The sequence below is a fragment of the Osmerus eperlanus genome, chromosome 6 (genome assembly GCF_963692335.1).
Source record: "Osmerus eperlanus chromosome 6, fOsmEpe2.1, whole genome shotgun sequence".
Classification (NCBI taxonomy): Eukaryota; Metazoa; Chordata; class Actinopteri; order Osmeriformes; family Osmeridae; genus Osmerus; species Osmerus eperlanus.
Window position 1 is genome coordinate 13,251,840 of NC_085023.1, and position 16,550 is coordinate 13,268,389.

The window sequence follows — 16,550 nt, forward strand, 5'->3', positions numbered from 1 at the left end:
TCATTAACTGCTGTCAAAATGTGCTCTAGTTTTGTGACGTAACAGGCAATCATTCATGTCACCTGTTAAAACTGGCTGATCTGAAATTAAGACATCAAAAGACATGCTTTTGGCAAACACCTTCCAATGTTCCCCAGAAGGTGGCAGCAATGGTCAACTATCTCACCACCAATCGCCATACGTTTCCCAAAACAAATTGTGGATGTGCTAAAATGCATTAATAACATTTGGTATGAAAACTTTTTATTGAATACGTTTGAGTGATAAAACAGAAAGCGATAGTCTATAAATGTAGTCGTCTTATTGAGATTTGATATCTGCTACTGCTGTCCACTGTCACTGTGGCCCAGAGGAGTATGTGTTCCCCTGAGAGTTTGTTTCACGTAGAACATTGATATGATTATGATCAGGACCTTAAGATTAAGATGACATAACTTGTCATAAATGTTGTGCCGTCTTTTCAGCTGCCTTCCCCGCAGAAATCACTTCCTCAAGGTTGGAATCCGTCTCAGGGATACCTGTGGAGAACACGTGTTGAGTACTTTTTGTTAGAACAAAGAGATACTTTTTGGCATGATTGTGGTAATATGACAACATAAGAATGTTTTATGAGAACAGATTCACTCACTAGGCAGGGGATCCTGGAGGCTGGCTGCACTCTTCCTGTTTGAAGAGGGGGAGGTCGACACTTCTAAATCCTTTAACAAATAAACAACAACAAAACGTCATTCAACTGGCATAACCACTTCGCCTAATGACATTGGTCATTTAAGATTTGGAAACCATTTTACCTTCTTGACTTTTGACTCATGTGACCGTTTAGCAAAAAGAGAAATGAAACTCTTGCGATCTAGAAGAGATTAAAAGCCCATTGTGAGTACACGACGAATTTTCCTAAAAACACTCAATTTTACCTTATACAAAGTATTAATAAAGTATGTACGTTTGTATGCTAGTGTTTGGGACTTAGTGAGTGGCTGATTCTTCCTCAGTTTCGCCCTGACCATGGCGGCAGACCTTCTCCTGGCCTCCTTGGAGACTCTAACTGCATCCAAGATCAAACCTGAGGGACAAATACATAGATATATATATCTATGGACAAATACACACACACACACAAGACTATTGCTGTAATAAAACAGTGAACATTTTAGGTTAGAGACATAGCTAATCTGTCTCAGATGGATTTTCAGCAGAGGAAATGATTCTGTGTACAATAGATTATATTTAAATACCTAAGATTAGGAAGACGTAGAAGAACAGGCCCAAAGATAAATTGACCTTCATAACTGATGCGGTGTCAGTCATGACGTTCACTCTGGGTTTGATTATGTTCACACTGGGAAATCCTCCTTTGCGACCTCTGGCATAGGCATCCACTGCACATGAACAACATTTTGGCAGTCATCCCAAGAGAGTAGCAAATTGTTCAACTAGTCTAGCTACATCATCACTTCGAAAGATAGGATGAAAAACTAGAAAGCTATGAACTGCTTAACTCACATTGAAGTGAAGAGGTCTGTTCGTAGTTTTGCAAAAAAGATTGCAGGATACCAACCAGATGGCCCTCTGTGTCGTTCTCATTTTGGAGATATCCATTATCAGGTCCATTGGTTGAGCTGTTTTCTACTGAAAAAAAAATTCAGATACGTTGCTAAAGACAGCTAGGCATGATAAGATAAAGTACCAGTTAGTTACAGATAGCTACTTTTCAAGCAAACATTTTTTTTGTCTGTCTAGCTCAAATTAGATAAGCTAATGGTACTGTCAGTACTCTAGTCTACAGTCAGTGTCTACTGGCTACTGTACTTAGGTTAGAGCGAGAGCTAGCGTTATGCCTGCCTGAAGTTCATGGATGTCTGGCGTTGACTAGTACTGTACTGGCAATCACCTATTTTCAGCAGGTTTTGGATCAAAACTTATAATTAATCAGGTCATCGGCACAATTTAAGTTGATTTGAATTGTGCTGCTGTATCCTAGCTTACCATTGTCAACCGAAATCAAAGTTGACACTGAAGTTGTCTCGGCATCTGAGAGGGTTGCATTAGCACTTAGCACTACCAATACTGGCATCATCAGCAGATACCAAAACTTTGTTGACATTTTGATGTCGCACTCAACACAGGATGGCTAGACTAACAAACAACAATATAAATCCACCTTTACATTTGTCCAGCTTGCTAATGTTATGTTTGTTAGACTTGAACAGCCCAACTGGGCGTTAACCCTTTTTTTAACGGTCAAAGTAGGTGACGTCAGGTCATATTATTGTAGGTGTAGAGCTAAAGACATGTGAAATGTGAAAACTACATAGACATAGCCTAGTGTTGGGATACATCGGGAATGGGAAACTATTTTGAGCTATTTATTTATCTTAATAAATTACCTTATTAATTCGCCCGCGCTTTTTGTTCCTAGTTCTAGGTCGAGGCGGCTGGGGCTCGGTTGTGTGGGAGTGTGCGCGCCCGCGCGTGTGTGGGAGCACAACCAGGGTTGTGGAGCAGGGTTGTTATGACGGAAGCACAGTGTGCATATTCTCAGCGATAGCTTTTTTTATCGAGAATTTGTAATGATGTTATGGCTGTAAATTCCCACACACTCTTGGTGTGATCCGCCTTGGCTTTAGGCTACGTATGTTCCAATCCTACATCCAGCTGCTGCCTGGCACTCAATAATGGATCCGCCAATCAAACTCAAAGAAGAACAAGAAGACGTGCCGTCGAAACTCCCAAACACATTCCTCTCGCTGAGTAGTGAGGCAGGGCATCTAGTACACGCCCATTCCTAATAGGCTTTTAGGGTGTGCGCAAATCAGGTGAGGCATAGTTGACTTAAGAGGGGAACGCGACAACGTTTATAGAAGAATCAAACATTTTCCAGTAAAAGCAGTGTGAGACGTTTAAAGCTTTGGAAGACTTTTCTTCCAAAGCGTTTCTGTGTTCGAGTAGGCTAAACGCAACAGGTGTGGTCTAATAACGTTTTAGCGAGGTGGAGAAAGACACTGATTGATTGAAAATGAATGAGACTGATCGTACATCACTGTCTGAATATGGATTCGAGCAACAATTTGATGAGAGACTTGCTATCGAATGGATGCAAGAGAACTGGTAAGGAAAATCCCACTTGCTTTTAATTGTCTGTAGGTAGCCTACTCAAGAATTTCGGAGTGGTTTCCTACAATCGCATGACCAAACAGAAAACAGAAAAAGTCTTCACGAGCCTTCATCACCTTGCCCTTAATTTTTTTAAATTTTAACTTGGTTAACCTGATTTTTTCGAATTTCGCAATGGGCTTTGTTGAACTAAAATTAGTAACCGGTATGAAGGAATTGAGGCCAACACTTCATTCTAATGGCCCCTTTTATTTTTGGCCTGCTTAAACAGGCAAACAAGGTGAAGAGCTAATTATTGCTCTAGACAGAGTTCCGTAATGGGCCTGCCTTTTGTAGTTGAGTAACTTGCCTTGTTGATTCATTTTTTTAAGTAGCCTACCTTTATTCTCGTCTACTTGGAATTAAATTTCCTTTGACAATTCAGATTTGATTATCTTAACCTACCATCTTTCCATCTGTAACTACTCAACATGTCACTTTACATTGTAAAAAAATAACAATGTAAATTTGTCTCATCAGGAGCAAGTCATTTGTGTTTTGTGGCCTGTATGCAGCGCTGGTCTTTGGGGGCCAACATTTTATGAAGGAGCGGCAAAAACTAAACCTGCGTAGGCCACTGGTGGTGTGGTCACTCAGTCTAGCCATCTTCAGGTAAATTGGGGAAGTAGACCAGCAACTTTTGCATTTGATACAGCATTTGTCCAACTATCCATCCCTCCCACTAGCCATATTTTAGCGCACGCATTTAATTTCAAAGCAATGTGGATTAATGTATAGGCCTAGAGATGACCCAGTAATTAAATGTACAAAGTGCAATACTATATATGCGTGATTGTAGCTTTCAGTGTTTTCTGTGAACAGTAGCCCCACCCATGCTTAATCCTAATCCAGTACTAGTGCTATATGAGGCTACACAGACCAACCTGCCCTAATCCATAACCAGCCTCTGAACTACAACTACAATTCCAGTTTGATTGAACAGGACCACTATAATCCAATGTTCATATCTCCTGGTCTGCACTTTCAGAGGAGTTTGTGCCTCTTGTAAACCACTTGACAAGACAATTGATGTTTTACACCGCATGTAAACATTTGACCTATTGTTATATCATCTGGCCTTTTGTATGGAATTATTCTCGTCTTGAATCAATCCTCAACAATGGCACAATTATTATTGTGCCCAGTGATCCATTAATAATATACAGGGTTTCTGTACATTGTGGTGTAAGAATCCTATTATAATTATAGTTTGTCACAAACTGACTTGCTGCTAGGAGGCATTTGTTTTGATGGGGTCAGGTTTTTATTTTAGATGTTTACTTGCAGTGCAGTTTATACTTGCGTGTGTTGACAATTATGTGATCAAAGCGTCTTTTTGGACACCAGGAAGTTTAATCTGAATGTTGCGTTCCCAACTGATCCTTAATTGCTGATTTTGATCCAAAGAGGCTAGTCTGATAGTAATGGCAACCAGAGATGCTCTGTTTACCAACAAAACACATTTATATCAACAGTGAGAAACACAATTGATTAATTGACCTACAGAACTGCCTCTTCTAAAAACACAACCACTGGAGGCATCAAATGGAAAGTTGCCTCTCAGCCCTTTTTTGTCATTGATTGTCATCTCCTGTCTTCAGTATCATTGGAGCTGTTCGCACAGGATGGTACATGATGCACATACTCTCCACAACTGGCTTCCGACAGTCTATATGTGACCAGAGTTTCTACTATGCACCAGTCAGCAAGTTCTGGGCATGTGCCTTTGTCCTGAGCAAAGCCCCTGAACTAGGTAAGACTTCCATTAAAATCTGCATCTGAAAATGTTTTTTTTTTTTTTATATCCATGACGTTAACAGCGACATTTGGTAGATCCGTTTCAGTAGCCTATCATACGTTGGGTTATGTTTGTGGTGACTGAAATTGCCCACTGGAATACGAGTAGGGAACCGCCATAACTCACCCTCCTCCCTTGCAGGTGACACGGCCTTCATTGTGTTACGTAAGCAGCGCCTCATCTTCCTCCATTGGTACCACCACATCACCGTGCTGCTCTATTCCTGGTACTCCTACAAGGACATGGTGGCCGGCGGCGGCTGGTTCATGACCATGAACTACTCAGTGCACGCCCTCATGTACTCCTACTACGCTGTTAGGGCGGCCGGCCTGCGTGTGCCCCGCCCCTTCGCCGTGGTCATCACCACCATGCAGATCGCACAGATGGTCATGGGGCTGACTGTCAGTGGGCTGGTGTACTGCTGGATGCAGGAGGGTGACTGTTACTCCCGAGTTGACAACATTGCGTGGGCCTCGCTCATGTACCTCAGCTACCTGGTGCTCTTCTCCTCCTTCTTCTACCAGACCTACCTGCGAGGCTCTGGAGGAGCCAAGGTCGCCAAGACCGACTAGGCTCTCCTCACTTTGGTTCATCTACGTTCAGTACCTGTTGCCCACATCACCCCCAAGCTTAATATTGTTGTACACTTTTGGTAAGACATTTGTTTTTACGGTCAATTTCAGAAATTGTCACAACTGAGGTGTGAATCTGTTCAGACTTTTCACCTGGATATTGCATCAGTTCTTTTCTCCCCGTCAAGGTTAGTGTGTGTGCGTCACAGCAGGCGCCCATTGATGGCACCCAGTTTCTAAGCAGACAGGTATGACAGGTTTCTCTCTTGCATTTCTATCTCGATGCTGTTGCTCTGAACTTGTGAACGGAGGGTGGATGATCTGTGCTGTGCCGTTTTTGCCCCAGCCCCAAATAGTTAGCATTTTTCTGGCATTACCTCAGGTGAAGGCTTGCAGAACAAGCTTGTCTCCTTGCGTGTATTTGTTGTGGGTGTGGAACTCATGGGCGTCTCATAGATGAGCCCAAACTCCCTTCCTTGAAGTATAGCTTTGATGCCATCCAGAATTTAATTTGAAAGGAGCTTATCAAATGATATTGCTCTATTTAAGTAGGTTTTATTTATAGACTATTTATTCACCTGAACTTATGATGCTAACTGGACTGGTGCTGAAACGTTCAATGGTCTCACTCCACAAGTCTAGTATTGTCAGTTTTTACACACAGAATTGTTGTATAGTTGTACGTGTGAGATGCAACATAGTATGTTAATTGTTATGCATTCAAATGGCTGGCGCCTTTCTATTGGTTTAGTAAGACTGTTGATGTCAGGTATTCTGTCCATCTACCTCATTCTCACAGTAATTAGTTTTTTTAATTGACTTTAACCCTTAACATTCCATTTATAAAGCAGTATGAGCCAAATGTTCAACTCTCAAAGACTACATTTCATAGATCTTTTATTGTAGCTTGTCTTCATGCTGGCCAAGTTTTTGTTTCCGCAGTCTTATTTATTTTATTTATTGAATTACCTAGATTTTATTGTGGATGTCTAGATGGTGCAGCCGTAACCATTTTCTACTGGTCAAATCTATCTCGTCTACATGGTCATATTGACAAATGTTTTTTGTTTTTTTTGGCATAGCTTTGAGAATAAGTTGTGATTTGAAGGACCTATCATAAATATATTTTATACTTGAACAGAGGGGGGGAAAATGCCTTGTTTATGAAGTGTCTATGTTGAGTTAACAGAATGTACCCTATGCTGCAGTGATGGTCAACTCAGGATAGAATCTGAAACCAGCATTTTATTTTTAGCTTGTGTAAAAAAAGACTATTGTATTAAGATGTGCCAAATGAAGCAGAACATGTAAATAATTGGAGTTACTAATGATGGACGCATTACCCGAAAGACCTTAATTCCACTGTGATCCAGATGCATTTATTGTTGGATATGATTAACAATACAAAACCAAACCAATGGACTTTCATTTTAACTTTAATATAATAAAGATGGACTGTTTGTAATTTCTTGTTGTGGCAATCTGTGAATGTACAGCAGGTAACTTGGCAACACTACCACTTCATTGTGTGGCCCTGTTTCGACAAACTGTAAAGCTTTTACTCACTTGACTCCTATCCTTTGAACGTTTACAGTATTAGTGTGTATTAGTGTCTAGATTCACGATTGGAAAGTATTCAGTTTTATAGGTGTATTACTTTTACAAAATTTATAAAGACTGGTTTAATAACTTAGTCCATTTTTGTGCATCGTAAAACTATCCTTGATACTAAGGCACTAATCTCCTTTCAGGCAGTACAGGCAGACAACTATTTGAGTTCGAAGACTAGAATGTTCTGAGATTAAGGGGATGTTTGGCCCATCTCCCAGCTTTTCCACAATAACAGGTTGTTGCTCTTGGCCTTGGCGACAAGAAAGCGAGGGAGCTTCATGCCACTGACCTGACCTACTCCGTCATTATGGCCCATAGCCAAAAGCATTGTCACACTGCCTGTAGATATGACAGGAAAAAACATTAAAGACCACATGGCTCAAACACGACTGGAGAACTGGTACAGTAATGCATTGTAGTTGGTGTAGCAATAAACTAGCAGGGGATGACTTGTGATTCTACTGATGGGTGGTTGACATCAACGGATGTTGGATATTAGATGTAATATCAGGTGTAAGCTGACAGTCATAACTTAAGTTGTATCAATTATGATCAAAGGCATGAGAAGCTCAGTGGTGTGTGATATTACATTACCCGGGTGATAGGCTGTCTGAGCCTTTCCAGCCAAACGATATGCAATATTGTTAACGGCAACCCCAGCGTGAAGTCCTGCGGCATATGCAGTCTTGGGTTCGTTGAGATTGGTACAGTCCCCGACTGCGTACACGTTTTCATAGCCCTCCACCTGCAGATGCTCGTTCACGTTCAAGGCTCCGTTCTCTTCCAGGCATCCGTCTGAAACGGCAATGTCAGGTAAGCGGCACGATAAGCGGATCTAAGATTTGAATGACCAAATCGGCCTTTCGAAACATGGGCATACAATAAGAACCACAACCATTGCAGGTCATTGAGGTGAGGTGAGGCCAGTTAAGACTAGAACAGCAGAGGACATGAGTATAAAAGGCAGTATGTCTCCCTCTTGTGGCAACGAATACAGTAGACAAATCCATTATCTCTCACACAAACATACTCAAAGTTGAGCTATACGCTGAGGAGTTGATCTTGGACCCTGTGCAGTTGATAACAAGGTCTGCTGTGATCTCCAAACCCTTGTCTGTGGTAATAACCGTATCCTTCTTGAACACATTCAAATCCAGCTCAGCCAAGTTAGACACCTTCTGCCCTGGAAATAAAAAGATTTATCAAAAATAGTGATACACTGGGTAATAAATGTGTTGAATGAGTAAACAATCCATTTAAAGACGAATATAGTAATTGGGAATATCAATTAATAAAAAACTTGTGAAAATTCTTAAACTGCTCTCTAGATTTAAAAAAAATATTTTTAAAAAAACTTGAAAAGTGAGCCCTCCTCCATGATCTTGTGAGGATGTAGCTGAATGGAATCCTAAACCTCCTTATCTATTCCTGTACATTGCCATAACCATGCAAGCTCATTCTGACTATGCAGCTTTTGGCACTGACAGGCACTGCCCTCAGCATTACATCTCACCCAGTACAAGTTCCACTCCCTTCTCCAACAGCACCTCCTTGGCTTGCTCTCTGACACTGGGCAGCAGCTCTTTGTCAGCCATTCCGATGTGAGAATGGATCAGAATCACCTGAACATATATGGAGAGATATGAGGTACAGATACATGACTATGGATTCGGTTTGAAGTCTGTAGTTTTGAATGGTCTCTACATGATGATTTGGAGTATTTAAAAAAGCCTTTTCAGTCTTCCAGTATCGTGAGTCTGAGTCTGTGGGATGCATTCTACCTTTTTGTCTGGGTATTCAGTTTTGATCTCAGCAGCCATCTCCACACCTGTGGATCCACCCCCAATCACGAGGACTGAGCCAGCAGCCTGGATCTTATCAAGAGGAAGAAACTATGTTAGCATTCAACAAAGAAAACATTTCTGCATGTCAATATAGCACAAGGGAACTTGATTCACAAGTCAATATATGAAGTAGTTGACTGATCTAAGACCCTACCTCATTTACAAAGTCTTCATACTTCTGAATGGCTGACTGGTATGAGACCACAGTGTTGTGCCCAGGGAAGGGTCCGTCTGTGCCCGTGCACAGTATAAGATGAGAGAATTTCACTTCCTGTTGCATAAACAAACAAATCTGCCATATAGAGTCACATAACATGCACTGAGTTTAACAAAGTGCTACAAAGTATGTTTACCTTCCCTCCATCCAATACCACAATTTGAGAGACAGGGTCCACCTGAACCACACGACCCTGAAGAAAACTTTCTCCAAATGTTTCAGCATACGGGATAAAGGTCTTCTGGGCAAAGCCTGTAAGAAATTACTCAATAAAATTTGATTTATTAAGCAGCCTATGTTTAAATGAGTGAGATTTAGGTGAAGAGTCAATGTGATGCATACCACTCTGTACAGAAGCTCTCAGTGCGGCCACATTGTGATGAAAGGCATCCCTCATGTCAATGAGAGTAAAGGGTATTCCCTTGTACTTGAGTTGCTGCGCTGCTGCGATCCCACCAAAACCACCGCCGACTACAACCACATGAACACCGTCCATAGATATTTGGCCACCCATGATCTGTGAAAAGTTAACCAAAAAATATTACAAACAATTATGTATAATACAATTTAACTAGATGGGCAAGCTTCGTACTTTTGAGTTCGAAAGCTTTTCATTGCAGTAAAACTCCGAACAGACCCTGGAGAAATTAAATGAAATTTAAAAAGACAAACAAAAACGTACGTGCTATATTATTGCACATTCATGAAGATCAAACAACAATTGTAAATGTATGTGCTCTTAACCTCGTAAAATTATACGATTATTTTAGAAAGAAAAACAATTACCGAATACAAGGATCCCATGTCTCACTGTAATCGGCCGTGTCCAAATTCGTTAAGAGACTTTTCAACACATCAGAGTATTTTGTCAACACCAATGGAAGCACCTCTATTATACAAGAATTCATTTTCCTCCAATAGCAGCGTTTCAGGAAGTGGGAAGATTTTCTTTTTTTGTAGAAAGATCAGTAGGCCTATACAAACAAGCAGTAGGCCTATACAAACAAGCAGTATACACACAAATAACGGTTACATATGCTAGGGGGTACAAGAAATGATGAATCATACAAATAAATTAAAGGATGCACACACATCTACAGTTTTAACAGCTTTCTTATTAGAAGAGCGTAAAATGGTCTCAATGTAGGCTACTGCTCTGGTGGGAGGATATTTGCAAGATATTTCTAACACGGACTGGAAGTATTTCCCACTTTTTCATGTCCTCAATAGATTAGAAATTATTTCAATTTGTATGTTTAGATACACTTTTTAGTAGGCTATGTACGTGTGGTACCGTGATTATATGTTTGTTTATCATTGCTAACAAACACACGCATGGCGCTTTAACGACACGTTGTCTTGCACCATTGAGCCAGACTCAACATTTAGTTTAGACAGTATTCATGATGACGCAATCATTTAAGAACATCGACAGCTAAATATATAGCCCAATCGATAGCACCTGAATCAATGACACTTATCAGAAAGATAAGGAAAAAGCTCAACAGTCACTGCACAAAGCTAAAGCAACATGTTTCACTCATCCACCACAACTGCAGTCGCTGAGTCGCATAGTATGTGACGTAATTTGAGGACAAATTCCAATCAATCGTTCCAATGGTTCTAATCTACTCGCCTTTTCGACGCCAGTTGTTCATGGAGTTCCATTTTATTGAATCCATAATCCAAGTGTTCGAAAAGATTGTTGCTATTTTAGCACAATGAATTAGGCCTACATAACATTTGTTTTTCACACAACCAAGTAAAAAGAGGAGGTCCATATATCTAACGGTTTTATTTTTTCCATATTTATATAACGTCATGCAATGGTTTTTGGTTGCATGATATAGCCTAGTCTAATAAATTTTAAAAAACTCCTAAATTAGAGGATGTCAATATGGTATAGTCGAAGTTTATTTTGTGTCTAGTGATAATGGGTGAATGTGTGCAACAAACAACAGTTTTTTATCATTCCATTCTGCTACTTTCGGCGCGCTAGTGAGCTGTGTTCAACTACAGCAGCACACACATCAACATAGCCTCGCTTTCGGTACCTCTAAGTACCAGCCTCTTCAGTATATTACTGCATTGCTCATCGTCAGCTAGACAATTCATGTAAGCGACTTACTGGCACAGCTGGATAAGTTCTCGAGATGTAGAACTCTTTCCGCACCGGTCCGCATCATGAGGAAACATACGACAAGGGACGATTCGTGAAATTTTCTTGGACTGTTTGTGGGGACTTTCTGAGAGGGTATGAGCAGGCATTTAATCGTAAAAGACAATTGTTTTGTTAAGATGATAGTTGATTCAACGCCAAAGGCCAAGTACTAAAAGCCTTTTAAATTATGTGAAATGCGAAAACGTGTGTATTTTTTTAATTGGTAAACATTTTAGTAGAATAAACTACCCTATTTAAGTTTCCCTGCGCTTTGTTTCTCTATGGCGCCCCGTTCCCATGGTGAAGTTTACCCTCTCACCTCCAGGGAACAGAAACATTTTTTAAATGATTTGCCTCTAGCAGCCCATTAAATATCAGATTGAACAGTAATTAGCAGGTTGCATGTTAACAGAACAATACATTCAGTAAAGCTACTTCAATGAGGTACCCTACTGAAAATGACAGCGCCATTTCAAAGGCTTTTTCGTGAATGGTCAGTTTTCTGATCTTTATTTCCAAATTAGAATGAATTTATTTGGTTTTTACAAACCGTTTAACAATCATTCTTACAAGGCAACTTATCATGTACACTTATTGTATTTTGAATGTAGGTTTGTTTAAATTGCAATTCACATCACAACATAAATAGGCTATCCATCCTTGGAAAAGCTTGTGTAAAAAAAGCCTATTGTATTAAGATGTGCCAAATGAAGCAGAACATGTAAATAATTGGAGTTACTAATGATGGACGCATTACCCGAAAGACCTTAATTCCACTGTGATCCAGATGCATTTATTGTTGGATATGATTAACAATACAAAACCAAACCAATGGACTTTCATTTTAACTTTAATATAATAAAGATGGACTGTTTGTAATTTCTTGTTGTGGCAATCTGTGAATGTACAGCAGGTAACTTGGCAACACTACCACTTCATTGTGTGGCCCTGTTTCGACAAACTGTAAAGCTTTTACTCACTTGACTCCTATCCTTTGAACGTTTACAGTATTAGTGTGTGTTAGTGTCTAGATTCACGATCGGAAAGTATTCAGTTTTATAGGTGTATTACTTTTACAAAATTTATAAAGACTGGTTTAATAACTTAGTCCATTTTTGTGCATCGTAAAACTATCCTTGATACTAAGGCACTAATCTCCTTTCAGGCAGTACAGGCAGACAACTATTTGAGTTCGAAGACTAGAATGTTCTGAGATTAAGGGGATGTTTGGCCCATCTCCCTCCAGCTTTTCCACAATAACAGGTTGTTGCTCTTGGCCTTGGCGACAAGAAAGCGAGGGAGCTTCATGCCACTGACCTGACCTACTCCGTCATTATGGCCCATAGCCAAAAGCATTGTCACACTGCCTGTAGATATGACAGGAAAAAACATTAAAGACCACATGGCTCAAACACGACTGGAGAACTGGTACAGTAATGCATTGTAGTTGGTGTAGCAATAAACTAGCAGGGGATGACTTGTGATTCTACTGATGGGTGGTTGACATCAACGGATGTTGGATATTAGATGTAATATCAGGTGTAAGCTGACAGTCATAACTTAAGTTGTATCAATTATGATCAAAGGCATGAGAAGCTCAGTGGTGTGTGATATTACATTACCCGGGTGATAGGCTGTCTGAGCCTTTCCAGCCAAACGATATGCAATATTGTTAACGGCAACCCCAGCGTGAAGTCCTGCGGCATATGCAGTCTTGGGTTCGTTGAGATTGGTACAGTCCCCGACTGCGTACACGTTTTCATAGCCCTCCACCTGCAGATGCTCGTTCACGTTCAAGGCTCCGTTCTCTTCCAGGCATCCGTCTGAAACGGCAATGTCAGGTAAGCGGCACGATAAGCGGATCTAAGATTTGAATGACCAAATCGGCCTTTCGAAACATGGGCATACAATAAGAACCACAACCATTGCAGGTCATTGAGGTGAGGTGAGGCCAGTTAAGACTAGAACAGCAGAGGACATGAGTATAAAAGGCAGTATGTCTCCCTCTTGTGGCAACGAATACAGTAGACAAATCCATTATCTCTCACACAAACATACTCAAAGTTGAGCTATACGCTGAGGAGTTGATCTTGGACCCTGTGCAGTTGATAACAAGGTCTGCTGTGATCTCCAAACCCTTGTCTGTGGTAATAACCGTATCCTTCTTGAACACATTCAAATCCAGCTCAGCCAAGTTAGACACCTTCTGCCCTGGAAATAAAAAGATTTATCAAAAATAGTGATACACTGGGTAATAAATGTGTTGAATGAGTAAACAATCCATTTAAAGACGAATATAGTAATTGGGAATATCAATTAATAAAAAACTTGTGAAAATTCTTAAACTGCTCTCTAGATTTAAAAAAAATATTTTTAAAAAAACTTGAAAAGTGAGCCCTCCTCCATGATCTTGTGAGGATGTAGCTGAATGGAATCCTAAACCTCCTTATCTATTCCTGTACATTGCCATAACCATGCAAGCTCATTCTGACTATGCAGCTTTTGGCACTGACAGGCACTGCCCTCAGCATTACATCTCACCCAGTACAAGTTCCACTCCCTTCTCCAACAGCACCTCCTTGGCTTGCTCTCTGACACTGGGCAGCAGCTCTTTGTCAGCCATTCCGATGTGAGAATGGATCAGAATCACCTGAACATATATGGAGAGATATGAGGTACAGATACATGACTATGGATTCGGTTTGAAGTCTGTAGTTTTGAATGGTCTCTACATGATGATTTGGAGTATTTAAAAAAGCCTTTTCAGTCTTCCAGTATCGTGAGTCTGAGTCTGTGGGATGCATTCTACCTTTTTGTCTGGGTATTCAGTTTTGATCTCAGCAGCCATCTCCACACCTGTGGATCCACCCCCAATCACGAGGACTGAGCCAGCAGCCTGGATCTTATCAAGAGGAAGAAACTATGTTAGCATTCAACAAAGAAAACATTTCTGCATGTCAATATAGCACAAGGGAACTTGATTCACAAGTCAATATATGAAGTAGTTGACTGATCTAAGACCCTACCTCATTTACAAAGTCTTCATACTTCTGAATGGCTGACTGGTATGAGACCACAGTGTTGTGCCCAGGGAAGGGTCCGTCTGTGCCCGTGCACAGTATAAGATGAGAGAATTTCACTTCCTGTTGCATAAACAAACAAATCTGCCATATAGAGTCACATAACATGCACTGAGTTTAACAAAGTGCTACAAAGTATGTTTACCTTCCCTCCATCCAATACCACAATTTGAGAGACAGGGTCCACCTGAACCACACGACCCTGAAGAAAACTTTCTCCAAATGTTTCAGCATACGGGATAAAGGTCTTCTGGGCAAAGCCTGTAAGAAATTACTCAATAAAATTTGATTTATTAAGCAGCCTATGTTTAAATGAGTGAGATTTAGGTGAAGAGTCAATGTGATGCATACCACTCTGTACAGAAGCTCTCAGTGCGGCCACATTGTGATGAAAGGCATCCCTCATGTCAATGAGAGTAAAGGGTATTCCCTTGTACTTGAGTTGCTGCGCTGCTGCGATCCCACCAAAACCACCGCCGACTACAACCACATGAACACCGTCCATAGATATTTGGCCACCCATGATCTGTGAAAAGTTAACCAAAAAATATTACAAACAATTATGTATAATACAATTTAACTAGATGGGCAAGCTTCGTACTTTTGAGTTCGAAAGCTTTTCATTGCAGTAAAACTCCGAACAGACCCTGGAGAAATTAAATGAAATTTAAAAAGACAAACAAAAACGTACGTGCTATATTATTGCACATTCATGAAGATCAAACAACAATTGTAAATGTATGTGCTCTTAACCTCGTAAAATTATACGATTATTTTAGAAAGAAAAACAATTACCGAATACAAGGATCCCATGTCTCACTGTAATCGGCCGTGTCCAAATTCGTTAAGAGACTTTTCAACACATCAGAGTATTTTGTCAACACCAATGGAAGCACCTCTATTATACAAGAATTCATTTTCCTCCAATAGCAGCGTTTCAGGAAGTGGGAAGATTTTCTTTTTTTGTAGAAAGATCAGTAGGCCTATACAAACAAGCAGTAGGCCTATACAAACAAGCAGTATACACACAAATAACGGTTACATATGCTAGGGGGTACAAGAAATGATGAATCATACAAATAAATTAAAGGATGCACACACATCTACAGTTTTAACAGCTTTCTTATTAGAAGAGCGTAAAATGGTCTCAATGTAGGCTACTGCTCTGGTGGGAGGATATTTGCAAGATATTTCTAACACGGACTGGAAGTATTTCCCACTTTTTCATGTCCTCAATAGATTAGAAATTATTTCAATTTGTATGTTTAGATACACTTTTTAGTAGGCTATGTACGTGTGGTACCGTGATTATATGTTTGTTTATCATTGCTAACAAACACACGCATGGCGCTTTAACGACACGTTGTCTTGCACCATTGAGCCAGACTCAACATTTAGTTTAGACAGTATTCATGATGACGCAATCATTTAAGAACATCGACAGCTAAATATATAGCCCAATCGATAGCACCTGAATCAATGACACTTATCAGAAAGATAAGGAAAAAGCTCAACAGTCACTGCACAAAGCTAAAGCAACATGTTTCACTCATCCACCACAACTGCAGTCGCTGAGTCGCATAGTATGTGACGTAATTTGAGGACAAATTCCAATCAATCGTTCCAATGGTTCTAATCTACTCGCCTTTTCGACGCCAGTTGTTCATGGAGTTCCATTTTATTGAATCCATAATCCAAGTGTTCGAAAAGATTGTTGCTATTTTAGCACAATGAATTAGGCCTACATAACATTTGTTTTTCACACAACCAAGTAAAAAGAGGAGGTCCATATATCTAACGGTTTTATTTTTTCCATATTTATATAACGTCATGCAATGGTTTTTGGTTGCATGATATAGCCTAGTCTAATAAATTTAAAAAAACTCCTAAATTAGAGGATGTCAATATGGTATAGTCGAAGTTTATTTTGTGTCTAGTGATAATGGGTGAATGTGTGCAACAAACAACAGTTTTTTATCATTCCATTCTGCTACTTTCGGCGCGCTAGTGAGCTGTGTTCAACTACAGCAGCACACACATCAACATAGCCTCGCTTTCGGTACCTCTAAGTACCAGCCTCTTCAGTATATTACTGCATTGCTCATCGTCAGCTA

General features: G+C 40.2%; 4 protein-coding genes across 10 annotated transcripts; 1 reads left to right on the plus strand and 3 right to left on the minus strand.

Annotated features, from left to right (window-relative positions):
* Window positions 1-228: 228 nt before the first annotated feature.
* On the minus strand, window positions 229-2,700 carry LOC134022246 (uncharacterized). Of its 7 annotated transcripts, none has more exons than XM_062463611.1 (8): window positions 2,388-2,700; window positions 1,987-2,131; window positions 1,504-1,629; window positions 1,236-1,379; window positions 944-1,063; window positions 792-850; window positions 629-698; window positions 229-518 (listed from the first exon to the last, which is right to left on the minus strand). In XM_062463611.1, exons 2-8 carry the CDS (start codon window positions 2,102-2,104, stop codon window positions 439-441), a joined length of 717 nt encoding a protein of 238 aa, XP_062319595.1. In that variant the 5' UTR covers window positions 2,105-2,131; window positions 2,388-2,700; the 3' UTR covers window positions 229-438. The 7 variants fall into 7 exon arrangements, 3 of the variants coding, with proteins under 3 accessions (XP_062319595.1, XP_062319594.1, XP_062319596.1); XM_062463610.1 differs by having other exon boundaries at window positions 1,987-2,136; XR_009930629.1 differs by lacking the exon at window positions 1,987-2,131 and having other exon boundaries at window positions 2,388-2,620.
* A 127-nt stretch (window positions 2,701-2,827) lies between these two features.
* Window positions 2,828-6,994, plus strand: LOC134022245 (elongation of very long chain fatty acids protein 6-like). Its single transcript, XM_062463609.1, has 4 exons — window positions 2,828-3,108; window positions 3,634-3,765; window positions 4,755-4,906; window positions 5,093-6,994. The coding sequence occupies exons 1-4, from the start codon at window positions 3,017-3,019 to the stop codon at window positions 5,521-5,523; spliced, it is 807 nt and encodes a 268-aa protein (XP_062319593.1). The 5' UTR covers window positions 2,828-3,016; the 3' UTR covers window positions 5,524-6,994.
* Window positions 6,506-10,752, minus strand: LOC134022244 (ferroptosis suppressor protein 1-like). The gene is made up of 9 exons (XM_062463608.1): window positions 9,982-10,752; window positions 9,538-9,712; window positions 9,332-9,447; window positions 9,133-9,249; window positions 8,916-9,008; window positions 8,648-8,756; window positions 8,165-8,317; window positions 7,729-7,929; window positions 6,506-7,473 (listed from the first exon to the last, which is right to left on the minus strand). Exons 1-9 carry the CDS (start codon window positions 9,997-9,999, stop codon window positions 7,325-7,327), a joined length of 1,131 nt encoding a protein of 376 aa, XP_062319592.1. The 5' UTR covers window positions 10,000-10,752; the 3' UTR covers window positions 6,506-7,324.
* A 1,436-nt stretch (window positions 10,753-12,188) lies between these two features.
* On the minus strand, window positions 12,189-16,003 carry LOC134022249 (ferroptosis suppressor protein 1-like). The gene is made up of 9 exons (XM_062463615.1): window positions 15,232-16,003; window positions 14,788-14,962; window positions 14,582-14,697; window positions 14,383-14,499; window positions 14,166-14,258; window positions 13,898-14,006; window positions 13,415-13,567; window positions 12,979-13,179; window positions 12,189-12,723 (listed from the first exon to the last, which is right to left on the minus strand). The coding sequence occupies exons 1-9, from the start codon at window positions 15,247-15,249 to the stop codon at window positions 12,572-12,574; spliced, it is 1,134 nt and encodes a 377-aa protein (XP_062319599.1). The 5' UTR covers window positions 15,250-16,003; the 3' UTR covers window positions 12,189-12,571.
* Between the last annotated feature and the right edge of the window lie 547 nt (window positions 16,004-16,550).